We start from the raw sequence: 21,380 nt of genomic DNA, 5'->3' as shown, positions 1-21,380 counted from the left end.
AGAAGACCTCAAGTATATGGTTACAAATCTTTAGACAATGCACATTCTTGTGAAGGGTGACTCGAAAATCCTAATTAGTTGGATGATTAATTAAAATATAACTTATACAAGTGGCTCTCATCTATTTCTCAGTGATATTTTGAAGCTTTCAGCCAATTTTGTATTAATCTGAAGCAACCATATTTATAGAGAATCTAACAGTGCAGCAGACTTGGTCGATTGTTATGCTGCGAATCAATAGGGGCATATTTGTTGGAAGTTTTTCTCTTTTGCTTGCGGCACCTTAAGGATATGTAAACTGTATGAATTTATATTAAATTGTATGGTAATATCATACTTAACCTCCCCCATCTTCTCTATAAAAAAAAAAAAAGTACTATAATGCCAAAAAAGATTCTTAATTATTTGCATTGGTCCATTATAAGAAATTTATTTATATTTAAGTTCGATAAAATACAAAGTTTTTTTGTAGGCCGGCTGGAACTATCCAGGCCTATGATATTTATGATTCGGCCCACTCGGGTTGGCTCTGAATCTCACAATCACCCTCAACCATATAATTTCAACCACAAACCCTCTGAACCCTTCTCTCCCCTCTCTTCCTCACGATTGATCTCCTGTCCCGCCTCTTCCCCAACCGAGCTTTCCTCCGAAGCCCACCGCGATCTCTCTCGTCGCCTTCGAAGGTACACGCCCTCACGTCCTCACTCCATCGCTCGTTCTGATATTTTTTCTTGATCTACGTCGCCATCGCTCTTTCTGATATCTTTTCTTGATCTACGTCGCCATCGCTCTTTCTGATATCTTTTCTTGATCTACGTCGCCCTGCGGTTTAGCTTTTACGGCATTGAATTCTTTTTTTATCCGTTCTTCTCGTCTAAATCTATTCATCTTCATATCTCTACGACATTTTTGATTCTATAAAAAAATAGGATGAATCTTTCCGGTGATTTCAAGAAAAATGGCGTGCGAAATTCCGACACCATGCAAAGATTTCGAAGCATTCGCGGTGAAAGAAACTAAACTTTCTAAATTTACAAGATTACTTTTCTTTAAGATGATCAGACAAGTTTTGGTCTCCTCCCTCGATCGAATCGATACTTCTCTGCCCTCAAATCTTGAAAACTGCTATATTTGTCTCTGGATTTTAATTTATTAGACCAACAATGGCGCCGTGTAGATTGTGTGACATATTGGTTCTTGTGAAGGTTGTCTCTTTGTGATCCGTTTGATTATAAAGTTTAGTCTGAAAAGAAAATGCAGGAGGTCAATCTTTTATATGAGTCGCTAAAAAAATGTTCCTGCAAAATATTCTTATACGCACGATCATGAGTTGAAAGGTGTTCTGTTGGCACCGAGAGATGAAACTTCGAGTTTGCGCCAATAGATGATTTAATAATTGAGATTATATTGTGATGGTTGGATCATTTAATGAAAGGATAAGAGGGGGGCCTTGGTAAGGAGAGGTGGCTCAAACAGGCCATGCTGGGTTTTTTTCTTTTCTTTCTTTTTCTTTTTTTAAAGGGTTAAATAATGTAGTAGTGTTTCTATACTGAGGCTCCTAATCTTATTGACATCGTGTCTGTAGTATTATTTATTGTCTTCGTGAGCCTCTCAAACCATTATGCACTCTTGGCTGGTGTTTTGGGACCAGATGATGTTTCTTATGGATGGTTGCAAAATTGAAATAATTGTCAAACTATTTAGATTTCATTTCCTTTTCCAAACTAATACTGCGTAACCCCCACTTTCTCTGCAACACCGTGCATAGTTTATTTGGAACCGGTTCTTCCAACTACTTCTGCATTGTCTTTGTGAGCCTCTCAAACCATTATGCACTCTTGGCTGGTGTTTTGGGACCAGATGATGTTTCTTATGGATGGTTGCAAAATTGAAATAATTGTCAAACTATTTAGATTTCATTTCCTTTTACAAACTAATACTGCGTAACCCCCACTTTCTCTGCAACACCGTGCATAGTTTATTTGGAACTGGTTCTTCCAACTACTTCTGCAAGTGTTTTGGGTGTCATCTGATATCGCAATAACTATCAGATGGCACTTGCTTGAACGCATTATCTGGCAATAATTATGGGCTTATCTTATGTCATAATTTATGTAGTAAAAAAGAAATATCTCATCTAGGATCTGCTGTCGATGGCACCTTAATCTTCATGGTTTCTTTTTGGCATGAAGATGTTGGTATTGCTGGACTTAACTCCCCCCCCTCCTTTTTCTGTAAATCTGAGCTTAATGTTCTTATTCTTGGACCACTGGTTTTGCTAACCTTTAGAGTTTAGTGTATTGCCAGACTTTGGATTCAGGATAACATGTTTTACTTTTTCTGTTTCATCCGCATCAGAGGTTATTGGTTACTGGTTACTGGTTCACCTTCTCTTGGAACTTTTCTTTTGTTGGTTCTCTTGGCTTCTTTTTTGTTTCACTATTTTGCTACTTTTTTGTGGCAGTGGAATTCTGAAGGCTACCCTTCATGTTCTTGTTTTCTTCTACTCCACGTCCCTTGCAATCCTTTTCTTTTAGGTAGTAAAGCTTCTGTTTTGAACGGAAAAGAAAATTAGCTGTGGTCTCTGCTGTGCTGCTTGTTTGGGAAATAGTCCATGACATATTATGTGTAGTATTTGTGAGCATATTAGACATAATTTATTCATCAGAATCAGAAATGTTGAAAGAAAAAAAAAGAAGGTAAGACATGACCTTGAAAAATAATTGATAATTTGATGTTCAATTTTGGTTATGGCTATAGCTTGTAAAGTCACAGAATTTAAATGACTACAACTGCAGAAAAGATAACTGTCTCTTCTTTCATTAGATAATTGACACCATGTAACCTATTTTGCTTTTGGTGTGTGGACATGCTTTTGACCCTGTCTAACTCCTTCTTCTATGCTATGTTTTCAGATAAGGAGCCAGCAGAAAAGCAAAGTCTCATTAGAACAAGGAAATGCTGCATCTAAAATTGAGTTTTTTGTGAAATTTTGGATTCATCACAATGTCAGGGTTGCTTAATGTATTCTCTCCTCTTTATTCCTCATGAATATCTGAAGCTATCAGTTCTTTATTTGTCTTAAAATAGAAAAAGCAAGGAGGAATCTTCCCCCAAATATTAGTTCTTATTATCTTTCTCTAGTCATTTTCTTGCTTTACCTAATGGGCATGCACCATCATCTATGAATTTGTAATTTTTTGGTTTATGCTTGATCTTATATGAGGAACCATGCATTTTTCTTCCTGATGAAAAACATTAAAATAGTTTGTTTAGTTGTTTTCTATTTGGTTACTTGTGCGTAATGTAAGAGTGGTCCAACCCTTCATGTTACCCATGTAGTTCCTGTTGTTTGAGGAGCACAAACACTACACAATGCTCTTTCAGAGGTCTATTGCCAAATATTACCTTGAACAAGGGATGGGGGCTCTTTTTTGCTCAAATGCATGAGAGTAATGTAGGAGGAGCATTAGACAGTGGTGGAGCCACGCTATGCCAGAAATGAGGGTTGTGTCGATAAGGCCAAGGAAAGGTGGAGTGGTCAACGACATTGAAAGCATGAAAGTGAGGTGCATATCTTGACAAGGCGATGCAGGAGCTTGGTCTTGGAGTTGAAGTGGTGGACGGGGAGGTAGGCGGTGAGAGAAAGCTGAAGAAGTGGAGCTTAACTATGTATGGTAGCGGAGTGATGTCTGAGGAGGTGGATATGTGGCTACCTACTTGGAGCCCAAGGAAGTGGGAGTGGAGTCGGGATGGTGGAGTAATAGAGATGGGAAGGTGGAAACTCCATTACAGTGTTTCTACATGGAGACGGGGAGGTAGAAACTTGTTACGATGTTTTTGTGGAGTGGGGGACAAATCCTATGGAGTGCTAGGAGTTTGGGCGACAAACTACTAAGGTCTATCTGAATTTTCATTTAAAATTTGAATTTAGGGACCAGATGGGCTATTATGTTTAAGTTCATGGATTGGGCTTTATGTTGAAATTTGGGTCTGGATGGGCTCTTGTTCCACTTTCTTTTCTAGTGGTATCTCCCACTCTTTTACGTAAAAAGAAGGCCATAAAGTGGGGAGGGACTTTTGCAAGAGATACAAGTTAGTTTCTAGGAGTTGTCTTTGCTATATGAGCCTTTCAAGTCTCAACTAATTTACATGCTAAATTTGCATTATTGTCTATATCCAAGATGAGCCTCCTTGGTGCTTGCCAAGTATTGGTTAATTGGATTTGAAGGATGGACCATAACTAACATTTTGGATATAGATATAGATAACAAATTTTAGAAAAAGTGGGATCATAAGCACAAATTTAGTTGAAAATGGGAGGAGTTGAGAATGTTGTTAATACTAAAAAAAGCACCCTCCAAACAAATTGCTCTTACCCAAGGTTTGCAGACCAGTATTGGAGCTTATACCGGTTGTCGACTAGTCTGGTATGAGGTCCATATTATATCGTGTTAGAGCGTACCGATATAGGGAAAGGGAGAAGGAGAGGGAGGAAGAGAGAGAGAGAGAGAGGGGGGGGGGGGGGGAAGAGCCTGAGGCCTCCAGGGAGCTTTGAGTTTGAGAACTTTGAGAGTTCCGAATCCGATGAAAGAGATTGGGAGAGAGGAGGAGAAAGAGAGGGTGTGAGAGGAAGAGAGAGACTCACCTGGATCATTGTCATCGTACGTCATCGACCAAGGGTTTCAAACAGGCTCGACGAGACCGAGGGCTTCAAATAGGGACAGAGGCTTCGAATAGGGCTAACCAATTGAATTTTTATAAACTGTTTCGACCGGCTGAACAGTGTTGGTAACTGACTGGTTCAACTTACCTTGCTCTTACCTGCTTAAATCTATTCTATGATCAAGTAGAATGATTCCAATTACCTTATACTTGGGTGAAGATGCACCTTTGATGTGTTGTTTGACCAGTATTTTCTAGAGGTATTATGGTCATGGGCATGGTGGAATGAGATGATTGAGGTGGGTATGTGGTAAACACATGGGTGTAGTGTGGTGGTATGCTAGAGTCAAAATCAAGTACATCAGACAAAGTTTAGGATGACAAGGATGAGGGATCACAGTTTGCTATTGTATGGAGATATCCAGCATAGGTTTGAGATGGCTTTGGTGATGGTTCTTGTGCACAACTTACTGCACTTATAAAGGGCTAACTAGGAGGGATAAAGATGTGGATGGAATTGGTTAAATTAACTGCAGGAACTTTTTACTTTGGCAAACTTGGCCTTTGATAGGAAACCTTGACAAGTAGGTTTAACATGACTGGACCCATTTTGATGGGATTAGGCCTTTTTCTATGTTTATATTATTTTATGTTTTTGAATAGTCTACTTTTTAAAACCTTACCAGATCTGGTTTGTATCATTTTTCTTACTACAGCTATCTATCTGAAATTTTTCTTCATATGTTGGTTATTTGGAAAAGGGGCCTTGTTTTACTTATTTAAAATCCAGTGTATGCATGCATTGTATATGCTAATTTATTTATTGAACATTTGCAGTCAGGCCAGAGTGGTTCAGCTTCAAATCTCTCTGACTCCATAGGCAGACCTTTTGCAACATCTTTTTCTGCTCAATCTGCAACAGTTCCTGGTTTTCATCACTCTGGTGAGGAAAATATATTGATTTCTCTTTTTCTCACAGATACATGTGAGTCTTTTAGAAATTAACAAAGTACTTATCTGTAGGTGGTATGCAAGGACTGCACAACATTCACGGTAGCTTCAATGTTCCAAACATGCCAAGCTCACTTGCATCACGGAATGCAGCAATGAGTGGTGTACCATCTAGTGCTGTTCAGCAACCTGGGGGAAGCATTTCAAGTGGGAGATTTGCGTCAAATAATATTCCATTTGCCATGTCTCAGGTTTTTAGCCACATGCATATTATATGTGTACATATTTTATCACTTCTATTCTATTGCTCAGTATTGGCAAATAACATTATTTTCATGTCTCTCGCTGACCTAAAACATCTCTGTTCTTCTATGTGTTGTTTACCTTCACAGTGTTACATTTTGCAAATTTTTATTTTCTTATATGCATGCAGCTTTCACATGAACATTCGGGTGTCACCAGTAGAGGGGGCATCAATGTAGTAGGGAACCTTGCTTTTAGTAACAGCACAAATGGAGTTGGTGGTTCGGTACCTGGGATTTCCTCGAACTCAGCTAGTGCTGGTAACCGTACTTCTGTTCCTGGGATTGGAGTTTCTCCAATTTTGGGAAATTTAGGTCCCCGAATCACAGGCTCAGTCGGCAATGTTGTTGGTGGAAGCAACACTGGAAGAAGCATAAGCTCTGGAGGATTATCTGTTCCTGGTCTTGCATCACGTATGAATTTAACTGCCAATACGGGAAATGGAAGTCTAAATGTGCAAGGTTCTAATAGGTTGATGAGTGGCATTCTTCAACAAGGTAACTGCCATAATATTTCTTAGAGCTAATTTTTGAAATATTGACCTGTCAACATAGGTTTGTACGAGATTTTGAATTCATCTTTAGTCTTCTTGATGTACAGATTTTGTAGCACATTAACTTCAGCTAGATTAAATTTACTCTATGGTGTTGGTGGATGATTTCCTAATTAGTTGACTACAAATTTTGACCCTAATATATATTTATTCTTTAGTTACAATTAGTATCTGAAACTGAATATGGATAAACTGATCTTTTTGACGATTGGCTGTTTGCCATACAATCATTCCTCTCTTCTCATCTGGGCTTGGACTTGAAGTTGATACTGTTTGGAGAATGTGTATCTAATAGTGTTACGACCCGGGTGTACTAGTTGGAGATTGGCTCCATAGATCTTGGCCCTATGTGGATGCAAGGGTTGGTCATCTGGTGGATAAACTTACGCACACCAGTCGAAGGGAGAGAGGCAATGAAGGAGAAAGAGAACGAATTACATGGAACTGGTGAGAATCATGGATCTGATTATCCCAATTTTAAGGGATAATATATTCTGATAAAAAGGAGGTTTAGTTATCACTAGAATTAGGGATTATGAATTCCTTGGCCTCTCCCAGACTGCCTTTTCTTCTTTAATAAGATTACTGTCATCCTTTGCATCAAAGTTATCTTTGGATAATCAATTCTCACATTCAATCAGGGTTGCTATGTGATTGGTACTTGCCTTTTTGAGACTTGACATTAGCTGTTACCAAAAAGAAGACTCGTAGATACTGATCTTATAAATATAATTGTGAATCTGGTTTTCTTTAAAACTCACAAAATTAACCACTACTAATGATAGAGTTAAATTAAATTAAAGCAGTGCTAAATTAAATTGAATTGCTTAAATTAGTCCCGCTTCAACTCAGTTATAATTGGTAAACCCCATAAATTATTTCGACTCAACCATAATTGGAAAAACCCAACAAGGAATGCTGTGCACCCAGTCTTTGAACTTTGAAAGGTTTCTAAGAACTAAGATCCATCTCGAACTAAATAGCTATAGGTGGGAGAAAAGAAAAAATAATTTTAGTCCATAAGCAAAGGGGTATCCACTTGCAAATTTTCTTATCTTAACTCGTTAAGGAGGTCACAAAAGCATCTAGACTGTCCTTTTGACAGCTTGAACCTTTTACCTTAACATGCAGGTGGTTACAGTTCAAAATCCTGCATCATGTTCTCTGTTGGTTATTTAGTTTTGATAATAATTACTTTATATGCTGTCATTATCATGCTATACAACAACTACATATAACATTTTGCTAAACTGGTTTAGAAGTTAAAAAAATACAACTATTAGGCAAGCAAACAATGAACATAAATTATCTCTGTATTATTTGAAAAGCAAAAGGACTATATCTGCTGTGTCTATGACAATCAAAAGTACTAATGTTATAACTTAATGACATATATCACTTAAAGTGCCTAGGTGGCCTTATGTGGCAACACCACCTGGTACATACTGAAGACCTTTTTATTCATATTTACCAAAGATAGAATGGGCTATGTGAGAATAAAACCTGATGTGTAAAGTCATCTTACCCTCTCAGTTCTTTTGCTTTTTTTGATGCTTTTTACATTTTTACCATTTTCGCTATCTTCTCCAGTTTATGATTCCTTTTGGTTAATTTGTGAATAATCAATTGTTTTGTTCTTTAAAGACTACTATTTAAAATAAAAAAATGCTCTTATTGGAAATTATGCCCTAAAATAAGTTTTTTTCTTTACATTTTATACTTTTTTTGAATTTATTTATTGTTTTCGAATACCTTCTGTTGATTAGTGTTCTTTTACTTAAAATGAACTAATTGTTAACTTTGACTTTCTTTCAACACTAAAATTATGGTAAACAAACAATAGTCACTTTCTAATGTGGTATCTATACTATCATAGAAAATGACAATTTTGAAACCATGGAATTTTCCCTCTAGATTTAGTCTCACTTTTATACCAAAAATGCCCTCCCACTTTTCTAGAATACATAAGGAGGAATTCTAGGGAGCCAAGCCCTAGCTTCCTATGCCCAGCTACCTCGCCCAATCATTGGTGGAAGCTAGCTGTCTCAGTTAATTTTGATATTTTCTTAAAATTCCTAAACTACCCTTTGGTAGGCCCATGTCTATCTCCATTATGACCATTTTATTTCTTCATTCTTTTATTCCACACTCACTCATTTTCCTTCTATCAAACACATAGCCATACCCAGCTACTCCAGCAAGGTATTGCATCACATTATATCCATGTGCTCTCCTGCATAAGGAATCATTGGTAATGGTAGTAAAGGATCGATGGATTGGAGAAGAGTGGGAGCAGTCATGGTAGAAGAGTGGGAAGAGTATGGATGGTTTGGAGAGTGGGGGGAGAGAGAGATGGGGAAGCATGGTGATGATGTTGGTCTCATAAGGTGGGGTGGCTCTAGATAGGCTGTTCAATATGGATGAGGGAGGGGTTGTGGGAAGAGGGAGAGAGAGTTGGAATATCACTGGTGGTTGCTTCCAATCCGTTGGCGTGATGATGTTGGTTTCGTTGGTTGGGGATGTTCTTGGTGGAATCTTAGCGATACTAGACATGCTATACATTTATGCTCGAGGGTTGACAACGAGCCTAGAGCCATGAGATGAGGTGCCTCTTTGGAGTGGTCCAAGAGGAATAAGGGGTTGAAGAAAAAAAAATATGATGGTTGTCGAGATAGGGATAGCCCCTCAAGGGTAGTTTAGGCAATTCTATGAAATACCAAGCCTAACCAAGACCTAGCTGGTCTCCTCAAATCACAAGGCGAGGCAACTAGTCTTGGCTTTCTAGCATTCCTCATACATAAATTATCCCATCTAAGTAATTGATTCTGATTTTTTTAAAAAAGAAATCATTATCTTGAATTCTTTCTCGGAAAACAGTTTCTTCCACCTAAAACTCCTGCCTAATAATAGTCTTGCCTAGTTAGATGCTAATAATTGTGGAAAGATTTTTCCAATTCAAATCTACCAATAAATATCCCACCTAGTCAAATGCTAATTATTATGGAAAAAAATTTCTAAATTAAACCCTACTGATAAACATGAAAATGTTTTTTAGAATCAAATTGTACAAATAAACAATCCGGTCCAGTGAGATGCTAATAAGTATGGAATGATTTTTTATCTTCAAATCAAATCATATTATTTGAGAATCACTTTATGAATTAATTTGAAAAATTAAAAAAATAATTTGATAAGCCAGTGATTTTTTTCCGTGTTTCATAATACGGTTATCCAAAATGTTAATTAATCGATTACGATTAATGGATCGAGTTTTGCAGTTTTTTCTTCCGCAGTACCTCAATGTGACATAAGTATGAAAGAGGTTCAAGAATCATTTTTCTTTTGATTAGGGCTAACAACAAAAATATATTTAATTTGTATCTTTCATACTTTGTATTTATGAAGCATGAATATGGATGCATCTTGTTTTGAATATGCCGATACGACAAACTTTGAAAAAGTAGGATACGTTATATATACACAAATATATACACACACACACACACAAATATATATATATATATATATATATATATATATATATATATATATATATATATATGTAAAAGAAATCATAAAGCATAGTGGGTTATTGAAATAACATAGTCTAACTTTAGATGGTAGCATCAACTTACACAAGCTCGTCATTTAGTCATCAATCCAATCCATAAACCTCAATCCATACTTCATATTTTAATGCTCAAGTCATAGACGATAAAAATTAGTCGTTCATTGTTAAAAATTTAACATTAGGAAAGAAAGCAAACACCCTTTCTCTCATATTTGGAGGTATCAAGGAAGTATCTCGAGTGCATTTGCCAATTATCCGAGATGAAAAAAAAATTGAACTATTGGAAGCAACGGATGTGTATTTGAGAAGTCTTCGATGAGTATCAAAATCTGTTATGTATCGAATACAGAGTACGGCTTGATTTGAAGTATCCTTTCCTCTAGCTTTAGACCATTCATGTAGACTCTCTTCTCTCTTCTTGAAGACATGCATTGCACGTGCCTAATGACTAGAAAGGGAAAAGTCATAAGTTTCTCATATTGGCGCAAGTGATTTAGTATGTCAAAATTGAATTATGAAAATCCAAATAATACCTTCCGGCTAGCCATTTTGGATGAGGTTATGGGTTGTCACAAATAGTATCAGAGCAGACCCGCCCCATAACCTATGTGGACTAGGAAACACTGCAGCACGAATCCATTGGGGCTGACTACGGGCCGATCGTGGTGTTCGTGATTAGATTTGAATAGATTGGAATCCTTAGCCTGACGAGGACGTCAGGGCTTGAACTGGGGAGTTGTGAGGACCCGTGCGGACGTGTGTTTAGTCCCATATCGGTTATTCGCCGGGTAGATTTTGGATACTTATACAGGATCAAGGAACCCAAATAATACGTTCCAGCTAGCTATTTTGGGTGAGGTCCTGGGTTGTTACATAAACAAACCTAAACCAATTCTTATAGCTTATGTTTTGTTTCTTGGATCCCCAAAATTTTTCCTGCATGTTGATGCAAGAAAATGGAAAAGGAAACTAATGATGGGGGTAGAGAGACAATGTTGGTAAAAAAAAAGGACAAGTCAAAATGAGGAAAAATAATATGGCTTGAGGACTTCCCAAGGACAAATATTAAAAATATTCTTTCAAAATTTTTCAAGTGTTGTCTTTTTGGTTAATCCTTCTCTATATTTGGATCCATGCAGTGCTAGTCAATGTTCGTTGTACAGCCTCGAACCATCGATTTAGTGTGTAAGAATTGACACAAAAACACCATTAGGGTTGGTACAGGTCTTGAACCGGCATCGATTCGAATAGAGTTGAATTGTGTGCTGTACCGTACCGACTTATACCGACCCATATCATCTAGTTTTAAGTAGTACCATGATAAAAAGTGAGAAAAAGAGTTTAGGAGCTATCTCGGTATGAGGTGCGTACGGTACCATACTGACTATGCCATACCAAACCTGTAACATACTTGTAAGGTACCCGGTACCGAGATTATGCTTGGTGCTAGTTATAGAAAATAACATAGTATGGGCCGGCAAAGAAGCCAACCACCACTTGAACAACATTAATTCGCTTTTGTAATAACAAGTGAAATCTGCAAGTGCATTTGTACATGGAATCTGAAAAGGAAAAATCACTGAAATAAACAGGGCAACTTACCAAAGTAAAACTTACTATGATAAATTGGCAAAGAATAGAATGACAATATTTAAAATTACATGATTGCATAGATCCAAAGAAAGAAAATAGTCATATCCTATTTGACATTCTATGACACTATTATAAAGCATCATAATGTTGTTATTTGTAAAAGTTTGACCTATAAGGTTCAACATCGTCCAGCTGCAGACTTCAAATCAAGATCCAACTCTGGTCTAGTGTATTATGTTCTGGCTTTGAATTGGTCTAGTGTATTGATTTAACTCTGGTCATGCTTGTGCTAAGCATTTGGCCAGTTTATGACCATGATGTTAATGTAACTATCATGTACATCGATTTTCATGGATCAACATTTACCTATATCATTCTCTCCTTGAAAAGATTTAGTTGGTAAGCATGGTACTGTTGGATGGCTGCATTTGGTGTGATCTTAAATGTGTTGAAATAATTGTGACGAGATGAATTCAATGCCAACAAAACCAGTTGCTGTTTGAAAGGATTTCATTAATTCCTTTCGTCTAACTTGAAAGGTGTGCTTTCTTCAAACCATTTCACAGGTTTCATATTCCAATCAACGGAGATTGTGGAAGAGATGTTGTTTTGAATGGTTAATTTGAATGGAAATCTGAAAGTAAAATCTGCTTAGGATCCATCTCAGTGCAGGAAATGAAGATTTGCTTGATGGGTGCAAATTAATATATGTGATTGTTATGGCAGTTAATGGTCATTCATCATGACTTTCCACTTCATTTTTTGGGATTCACTATGATGAATATTGAAGATAACATGTATTTCAATATCATCAAGGAATAAGGCATCTGAGTAAAAGATAAGGAGCTCTGCTAGAGATGTTGAATCTCTGAACTTTTCCTAGTTACCTGAGGAAAAAAATTAGTACAGTGGTGCTTGTTTTCTTTATGATGATCTATAACAGCATTGCATGAATGAGAGAGGAAGCTCAATATTGAATTAAAGTTACATAGCTATTGAAACTCATTATGAATTAGAGTGATTCCTCTTGCTTGGTTGAGTCCAAGGATTGAGTTAGCCTATACTTGTGGCTTTTGTATATTATCCAATAATCTTATCGACAAAATCCCCTTTTTTGAAGTCTCGAACTTCTTCTTAGTTGTCACGTGAAAGTAATTAATGCTATTTTAGTTGTGCTTGCCTCTTTTTATGCCCTGCAGTTTATGATTTCTACAAAAATCATATATGATTATGTATCAATCTTTTAAACTCTAGAAATCTTTTAAAGCATGTCTGGGATTGTTCTGGTTCTTTGCTTTTGGTTGGTCAAATTATTGGCTTTTGATTTTGTAATTATTCCCATCCTTTTATCAACAAAGTTCCTTATTTCGTTCCATCCCTATTTCTCTTTTTGTTCCCTACTCTTTATGTTGATTTTTCCTTCCTATTCGTAATTAAAGGAAATCTTCTACAGTATCTTTCTTCTGTGTTAACATTTAAAATGTTTTTCATATGGATTGGTAAACAAAATAAAAGAAGGAAAGGGAAGATATATTGAACCAATATTATCTGAAAAAAGAATCTAGAATTTGATAGTGTTTGCAAAATTAAAACATGCCCATAGAGATGAATATAAAACATGATTTCCTACTGATTAAGAAGCCCATTGCTGTTAATACATTATAAATAATATTTAATTACAATTGGACAAGGCTAAGCTTTCAAGTGTTGACAGATAGTCCTGAACACAACTGGTTGAGGAATAGATGATTTATTTTATTGGAACCCGTTTACCAACACCAAGGGGTCCTGATGCAAGATAGAATTGCTTTAAGATACAATTTTCTCTAAATATTGTATTAGTTGCAAACTTACTAAATAATAGTTTTTGCTTCTTACTATGAAATAATACAACTTGAACACTTAATGCACACTAGTATGAGTTTACATAAGGCTGAAGAATTTCTTCCCTGCAATATTGACCCGTTTCAATAATTTGTAGGTGTTTGTGGTTAGCTACTGGGAATTCGATAATATATATGTGTGCGCATGCATGTATCTATGTATGTATGCATGCATGCATGCATGCATTTATGTGTTTATATATATATATATATATATATATATATATATAAAATACTGTACCATACATCTTTTTATGCTGATGCCGTCTTGGGTTTATGCTGTTTTCTCCTCTTGTTTTGAACCTCTATAATGTACATGCGTGCATCTGCATGTGTGTGCGTGAGTGAGTGAAAGTTAAGTTTGGTTGCACTTGCCTCTAGGATGTTATAATACTGCACCATACATCTTTCTGTGTTGATGCCATCTTGGGTTTATGCTGTTTTCTCCTTTTCTTTTGAACCCCTAGTATGTTATATACAAAGCAGGCTTCTTATTTATGTGTCAGTCACTTGTTGCATAATTAGGTTGGTTAAAAAGTTATTTCTGAAGATGGTTACTGAGTTCGATTAGTGCACTTGCAATACTTGTCTATTACAAACTACTGAGATGTATCTGAATTAGCAGCACCACAGATGATTGGTATGCTTGGAAATTCTTATCCCACATCTGGAGGACCATTATCTCAGAGCCAAGTCCAAACAGGAAATCATTCATTAAGCTCTGTGGGGATGTTACATGATGTAAACTCTAGTGATAATGCTCCTTTCGACATAAATGATTTTCCTCATTTCATGGGTCGTCCTAGTTCTGCTGGAGGACCTCAGGGGCAATTGGGTAACTAATGAGCTGTGTCACCTAATTATTCATCTCTTACTTGTGTTTTCGTGCAAAGAAATGTCGGATGCTCCAATTTGCAGGTTCACTGCGAAAGCAAGGGATTGGGGTTGGCTCTATTGTACAAAAGAGCCAGGAATTTAGCATACAAAATGAAGATTTTCCAGCTTTGCCTGGATATAAAGGTGCTACTTTAATCCTTCTTATACTAACCATTTTGTTTAGTCCGTTTGTCGAAGTTATGCTTACATGGCTAATGATTGATATGATATTTTATTATGGCTAATGATTGATATGATCTTTTATTTTCTGGATTTTGGTTGATTTGGTAGATGACGGTTTACTTGACCATCTTATCTAACATAGTTATCTGAAAATATACATATTATTTTTCTTTGTGTCTGTAGTGGTACTGATAACTATTATTCTCATAATTTATTGTGTATGTTCTGAGCTATCTGTTAGTACTCATTAAGCAGGGGAAAAACCTTGGGAGGTAGTTGTCATATTTAAAATTTATCAATTTTCTTTTGTGTCATTGTATCTACCAAATAATATGCTATCTTATTCATTCACTGTCATATTCATTCATACTGATAGAGTAACAAACATGCCATGTAATGGTTAATATCATGCTCATTTATTTTCCCAAATGATGATATCTGATCGAGAGCATAGTAAGAGTTGCTGCTTGAGAATAAGGTGTGGCTTTGATGCCACTTATATCACTTTTACCTAATTCACAGAGTTACATCTAATTCAATAATATTTATGTTACTGATATTGATAAGTTGTCATTTAGTACTAAAATTAGAGTTCTTTGTAATTTCTAAAGTACCTAATTTTCTCAATTAAGATCCTCCAATACTTGGAAGTCTTGTGGTTTCATGCATGCTACAAGCTAACATCATCTAATCAAATCTCTTGTCATAAACTATGCCTTCTTTCTCTTGGTTTAATGGGTATATAGAATTGAGCATGTTTACTTGATGTTACAATAGAACTCAGTGGTCTTGCATTGTGAGGTACATATTTCATTAGCAGACTATTTACAACGAACTCATAAATAAATCATATCAGTCTTCCTATTTTTACCTATATTTAGAGCCAAAAGAAAAAGATGTTGGTCTATAATTTGGTGGTTCATATTTGCTTATCATCTTCCTCATTTTAGTGTCTCTTATCACTTGTTTATGTTGTGGTTATCACAAGAATGGGTGCTCTGGTTGGATTCACATTGGTGTCTGAGCTATGTTTGTTACGTAAGGAAATTTCTGCCAATGGCCAAAACTAGGATGCATCACAATTGGACTTTGGGCCCCTTTGTTGATGTTAATTTCCTTAGCCCTGTTTGGTTCCCAAATAGCTAACCAAGGGCTAGATACCTTTAACCATTAGTAACCACCCCCTAGTTAGATAACCAAAGTATGCCATATTGTATAGAACCCTACTGTTTGGTACCAGTATGCGGTACCCTGAACTGGCCTGTACCAAGCATATCGACCCAGTAATAGGGTGGCATTAGTATGGGGCCTGGTGTCGAGACGACCTACCTTGCAGATAATCATGGGTTACGCCCTCTGCTTGAAGTTTGGGGGTTAGTGGGATAAATTGTGGAAAATAGTGAAAAAGCAAAGAGAGAGAAGAGAGTGCTCCAGTGATTAAATCTATTTCACCTGCCCCTGTGAAATTATTTGTACCCGATTAAGCCACTTTTGGGGGTGTTGACCAAGTTAACACACCATTTTTTGCACTTGTTTGGTTGATTAAGTGGATAACTACCATTTGGTCTAACCCTTCGCTAACTAGCATCCAAACCAGGCCTTACTGATTTTGACATTAGTTTTTCGCATACAGTGTGCAATGTCTTGTGGTGCTGGTTGGGCACATCACATATATCTTATCCAGAATATACTGCCCAAACATTCGTGCTCCTTGATGAGGTATATTGAGTTGGTGGTTATTATGCATCAATGTGTGATTCTTCAGCACACAGTCCCAAAGTGCCTGCAGTAATAGTAGTGTAAATATGACAACTATTGCTTTAACATCTTTTTTCTCCCCAATATTTTTTAGATTATGTTCTTGCCAACACTTAGGACTTGTTTGGTTTGCAGCAAGAGGAGGGGGAAAAATGTGGTCAACGGAAAAATGGAGAAATTCTGCATGTTTGGTTGGAGTTTTCAAAGAAGAGAGATGGAAAAGTAGCTTTCTCATGGAAATAAAATTTTCATATTTCATGAAAAAGAAAAATCCATATGGGACATGGGAAAATTTAATTCCCAGCCAGTGGGAATTGGGGTAAACTTTTTTTTCAAAAGTGCCATTAAGCTTTTAGATAGAATGGAAAAAGTCTTTCTCTTTATTAAGGGCATAACAGGTACACAACAGTGAGGAGAAATTCTTTCTGCGAACCAAACGAGTCCCTGATGTTATAATTGCTTTGTTACACAACATGCTTCTATTCACAAGGTTTTATTTATGGTTGGTATTTTAGTTGTTTGTGCCTCGACCATACTTAATATTTGACCATAGCTTGTTTGCATGAAGGTTTCAATAAGCAACTTCAACTTGTATATGCAGAATAATACTTTTGGCACATCCCATAAGTTTTCAAGTACTTCTTATTCCTCTGTTTATTCAATTGTTATGCACAATAAATCTCTATCAAAATAATCCTTTTTTTTGATCGTTTGTGCATAGTTTAAAAATATTGACTTTCATTTTCTCTTTCTTGATTTTGTGCTTGATTTTTTTTTTGCAGGCAATAGCTCAGATTTTTCTATGGATTTGCAGCAGAAGGAACAAGTTCATGATAACATGTCCATGATCCAGTCACATCACCTACCTGTGAGTCCAAACTTTCTTTAAAGTGACATTATTTGATTCACACCCTGGTATCATGTATAAGTCTAGTCTTAAATTTAAGTTTGTACATTTTCACACAGATGGCAAGATCCCCTGCTTTTAACTTAGGAGGGACCTGCCCGCCTAACCGTCAACAACAACAACAGCAGAATGCTTCTTCAGTCAACAATGGTGGAGTCTTTGCACCTGGAAATAACCAAGATCTACTACATATGCATGGCTTTGATCTGTTTCCATCCTCTCATGGAACCTATCACTCTCCGGTACATTACCCCGTTGGACATAAAGTTGCTCTAGAAATGGCAGCCAACTTTCAAATGCATTACTTTCCATTTTGAGTAAATCAAATAAAAATTCATTTTCTCTCTTTCCTCACTTTTAGGTTCAGAACACTGGGCCTCCGAGCATTGGATTGAGACCTCTGAATTCTCCCAATACTGCTTCTAGTTTAGGAACTTATGAGCAGCTTATTCAGCAGTATCAACAACCACAGAATCAATCTCCATTTCACTTGCAACAAATGTCTGCTGTTTCTCAATTATATAGAGATCAGAGTGTGAAGTCCATGCAGGGGACACAACCTCCTCCTGATCGGTTTGGCTTGCTGGGTTTGTTAAGTGTAATAAGGACAAATGATCCAGATCTGACATCCCTTGCCTTAGGGATTGACCTGAGGAGATTAGGATTGAATTTGAACTCATCAGATAATCTTCATAAGACATTTGGTTCCCCATGGTCTGATGAACCTGCCAAAGGAGAGCCTGAGTATTGCATTCCTACTTGCTATGATGCCAAACAACCACCACCACTACAGGTGAGCTTGTCAGTTTCTAAGAGTCTTTTGCTATAAATTCTTAGTTCAGTTGTTTATTTATCCTAATTTTGCCACTATGAATGTAGCAAGGGCATTTTTCGAAGTTTCAGAGAGACACACTATTTTACATCTTTTACAGGTGTCTTTCTTTTTATTTTTTAAGTTTATTTCAGCACTGATCTCAACTGTTTGGGTCTGACTCTGCTATTTTTACAGCATGCCGAAAGATGAAGTTCAATTGTATGCTGCCAACGAACTGTATGCCCTTCCCACCTCCCCCTTTCTCTCTTTGTATACTTGCATGACTTGCATTGATAGGAGCATTTAACAGTAGATTGTATTATTATGCTCTTTATATTTGGTAGTATAGTAGATTGTACCTCATGTTCTTTCAGTCAAGAATATTGGAGGCTTGAGTTTGATTTGACACTGTCTCATAAATTGGAATAAGTATACAAGTGATCTGGAAATTTCAGTTTTGTTAAAAACTTGAGGAACTAGGCATTGTTTTTTGACCTGTGAAGGTTGCTTGGTAGTCCTTTGAAATGAATTCCTCCCTTGCATCTCCCTCCTTGCCCATCACCATATATTCATCATTTTGGTAATAAATGGCAACTTTTTCTTCCACTATCTTGAATCATTCATTTACTGATGAAGGACATCTTTGCTTCCATTTATGTCCAAGCCCCCGTCTGTAATAGATGAATTTGCAGTCATTTACTGGTTATTGCTTGATATCTAATTGATGCCATTTTGTGGAAGAGACAATGTAGAACACCTTATCCACACCAATGATCAGCTTCTGGTTCACATGCTTTTCAGATATTCTCGAGGATGGTTTTACCATAGAGAACTCCGGTTGTGGCTCACAAGAATTCCACATGTGGAGCCACTTGTCAAGACTCAGACTTATGAAAGGGGATCCTACCTCTGTTTTGATCCAAATATGTGGAAGATAATCCATAAGGTTTGTAAACTATTTCACATCACCTCCAAAAGCTTTTGACCTGCTTCATATCGAATGGTTGCTAAATGTGAGCAGCTGTTGTACTGCAGGACAATTTTGTTCTCCAATATGAGGCAATAGAGAAGCCAACACTTCCTCCAAGTCACGCTTAACATTAGTAAATGCTTGGAAAATGTAAATATTTATGTACCTTGTCATTTCACCTAGAAATAAGCCTGATCCATTCTATTCTTCCTATTGACTCTTGCGGATTATTTCATTATGCTTATGAGCTGGCTGATGTTGTCTGGGCAATTGACAGATACCTCACACCACCAGTTTCTGATTTTCCTGGAGTTGGCATGGCAAGCCTTACATCTTCAATGATGATGTGCCTGTTCATTAAAGGTTTGGTATTTTCTTTTTCACCTTTTTCTTGTCAAGAATAATGCATCTATTCAATGAGAATCTTTTTCCCTTTCCACAAAGCTTAGTTCTTGCTCGGGTCAAATGTTAACTTATTGGTTTCTCCATCTTGATTTCTCCAAACCCCCCCCCCCCTCCCCTTCCTTTTTTGAGGTGATATTTCGTAAATGACGGCACAGCACAAGCCGCCATACCCCCGGAGGCTCCGCTTTACCGCAGATCCACTCTGGTTTGGACGGAGAGGATGGTGAAAGGGAAAGACCGAAGTTTCTCCGACACAACTCCGATCGGAGAAACTTATTGATTTCTGCTTCCGTAAAGTTACAAGTGCCCTTTTTTACATGTTTACTGAAATTATGATCAGGAAGTTGCAGGTGTAAAGCCGACTTTACACCACTAGAAAATTTAATGACCCAAGTTTCATAATGAAAATTAAAGCGTCAGCTGCGATCTGCAACATCTATAATCATATTTTTTGGAAACCTTTTTGCCTATGCATCAAGTCCTCCCAAATGTAAGTTGTAATGATGTGATATGGCGTGACTTGATGCAGAGGATAGGAGTCTCCATGATTTGTTATTTCAAGTCTTCTTGATTGTCTGTTGGTTTAGATTTTTGAAATTTCTAACCACTAATTTTTCAGTGGGTGTAAAGTCCTTTCTTGACACCTTGCAAGTATTATAGCTGCTCTTATATGCACATATGTATGCACACCCATATATACATTTACATACATATTAAACATCCTTTTCATCCAAAAGGAAAATATATCAAACATCCCTTTTCAAAGTCTTAGGCACAAGTCATTTTAATGGAAACTTAGCTGATTGGTATTCATAGCAGCTTCTGAAGCTCCTGTGCAAACATCTGGCCATCACAGTCCATGTTCATTGTTGTCTATTTCCCAAATTGTTGTAATTTCTTCATTTATTCCAAGCCAATGTTTTCACAAATATTGCGGAGGCACTTCTCTAAAATGGCTATCCTTTCTATTTTTCGGGCAATAATAAATGCTGGTTTCCATATTAAATGCAAAAAACAGGAAAGCATTTCAATGCTGTAGAATGGAACTTGGATATGGTTGAATTCTTGCATAAGCTACAAATGTGAAAGAAGAATATTTGAACGGTTTCCATAGTACACATGCTAACCTAATTCCATTTTGCAGGGCTTCATAGTCCGAAGAAACTTGTGTTTTTAGGAGAAGCCAATCGACCAGTTGATTGGCCTGGTAATTACAGTTTATACAAGTAAACGGTGATCATCTTATTTCATGGCTGTGTAGCTGTATGCTGTTTCAACAATATTCTTGCCGTAGCTGTTCGAGTGAGAATGTATACCGTGTTGTCTAGTTTTTTTTTCGTTAAAATAAAAATATAAGAAAGCATTTTATTAACCCGCTGATCTGAATATTAGGTTAGAGGGAGATCACTAGCTAGACTAGTCTTATAAAAAAAAAATTGGTGGCTTAGGGGGGTATTGATTTATTAAAATGCTGAAATAGTGCAGATTGACGGCGGCAAGTCATGTTATGGAAGAAAAAGCTTAAGATTTTGGACCTAATTTCTGTTCAAATGATGGGCTCCGAAAAACTGGATCTTGTGGAACAGATTTTTCCTATCGATCTGATTGCTACTGCGAAATGCCCCCAATTATGACAGGGTCAGACAACCCTCTGTTGCCCTATTGGATAAACTCTTTAGTAAACAGCCGTCGTGGTCCTTACACAAGACAAATGATGGATGACCGCCCTTAGGTCCCCCAACGAAGAACACACTTCTGTCCAATCTTTTACCTTTCTAAATGTTATGTGCCCTGGAACCGGAGCTACCAGTACGTATAACTCAGTTTCATATATAGTTGATGAGCGCACCTCTAAAAACCTGGTATATTTGCTCATTGATTTTTCGTGTCAACGCCATACCAATCCCTTTTTATTCATGAGCTCAAGGTACTGCTGTTCGTTTTA

General features: G+C 36.9%; 1 protein-coding gene and 1 non-coding gene across 5 annotated transcripts; one reads left to right on the top strand and one right to left on the bottom strand.

Annotated features, from left to right (window-relative positions):
* Nucleotides 1-531: 531 nt before the first annotated feature.
* Nucleotides 532-20,807, top strand: LOC103709113 (putative NOT transcription complex subunit VIP2). Of its 4 annotated transcripts, XR_005511156.3 has the most exons (16): nucleotides 532-686; nucleotides 2,919-3,027; nucleotides 5,506-5,611; nucleotides 5,692-5,870; nucleotides 6,053-6,419; nucleotides 14,148-14,357; nucleotides 14,441-14,542; nucleotides 17,122-17,207; nucleotides 17,306-17,488; nucleotides 17,608-18,039; nucleotides 18,126-18,178; nucleotides 18,256-18,297; nucleotides 18,862-19,006; nucleotides 19,096-19,180; nucleotides 19,308-19,393; nucleotides 20,580-20,807. XR_005511156.3 is itself a non-coding variant. In XM_088703347.2 (15 exons), the coding sequence occupies exons 2-14, from the start codon at nucleotides 3,010-3,012 to the stop codon at nucleotides 19,156-19,158; spliced, it is 1,980 nt and encodes a 659-aa protein (XP_088559473.2). In that variant the 5' UTR covers nucleotides 532-686; nucleotides 2,919-3,009; the 3' UTR covers nucleotides 19,159-19,180; nucleotides 19,308-20,078. The 4 variants fall into 4 exon arrangements, 2 of the variants coding, with proteins under 2 accessions (XP_088559473.2, XP_038980791.2); XR_015968318.2 differs by lacking the exon at nucleotides 18,126-18,178; XM_088703347.2 differs by lacking the exon at nucleotides 20,580-20,807 and having other exon boundaries at nucleotides 17,614-18,039; nucleotides 19,308-20,078.
* On the bottom strand, nucleotides 5,534-5,611 carry LOC113462855 (small nucleolar RNA snoR35). The gene has a single exon (XR_003386087.1). It is a non-coding gene; the product is annotated as a small nucleolar RNA snoR35 (small nucleolar RNA).
* Nucleotides 20,808-21,380: the final 573 nt, after the last annotated feature.

Source organism: Phoenix dactylifera, chromosome 8 (genome assembly GCF_051530095.1).
Source record: "Phoenix dactylifera cultivar Ajwa chromosome 8, Ajwa_hap1_PhDact_Kaust_v1.1, whole genome shotgun sequence".
Lineage (NCBI taxonomy): Eukaryota > Viridiplantae > Streptophyta > Magnoliopsida > Arecales > Arecaceae > Phoenix > Phoenix dactylifera.
This window is presented reverse-complemented; position numbering and strand designations above follow the sequence as displayed.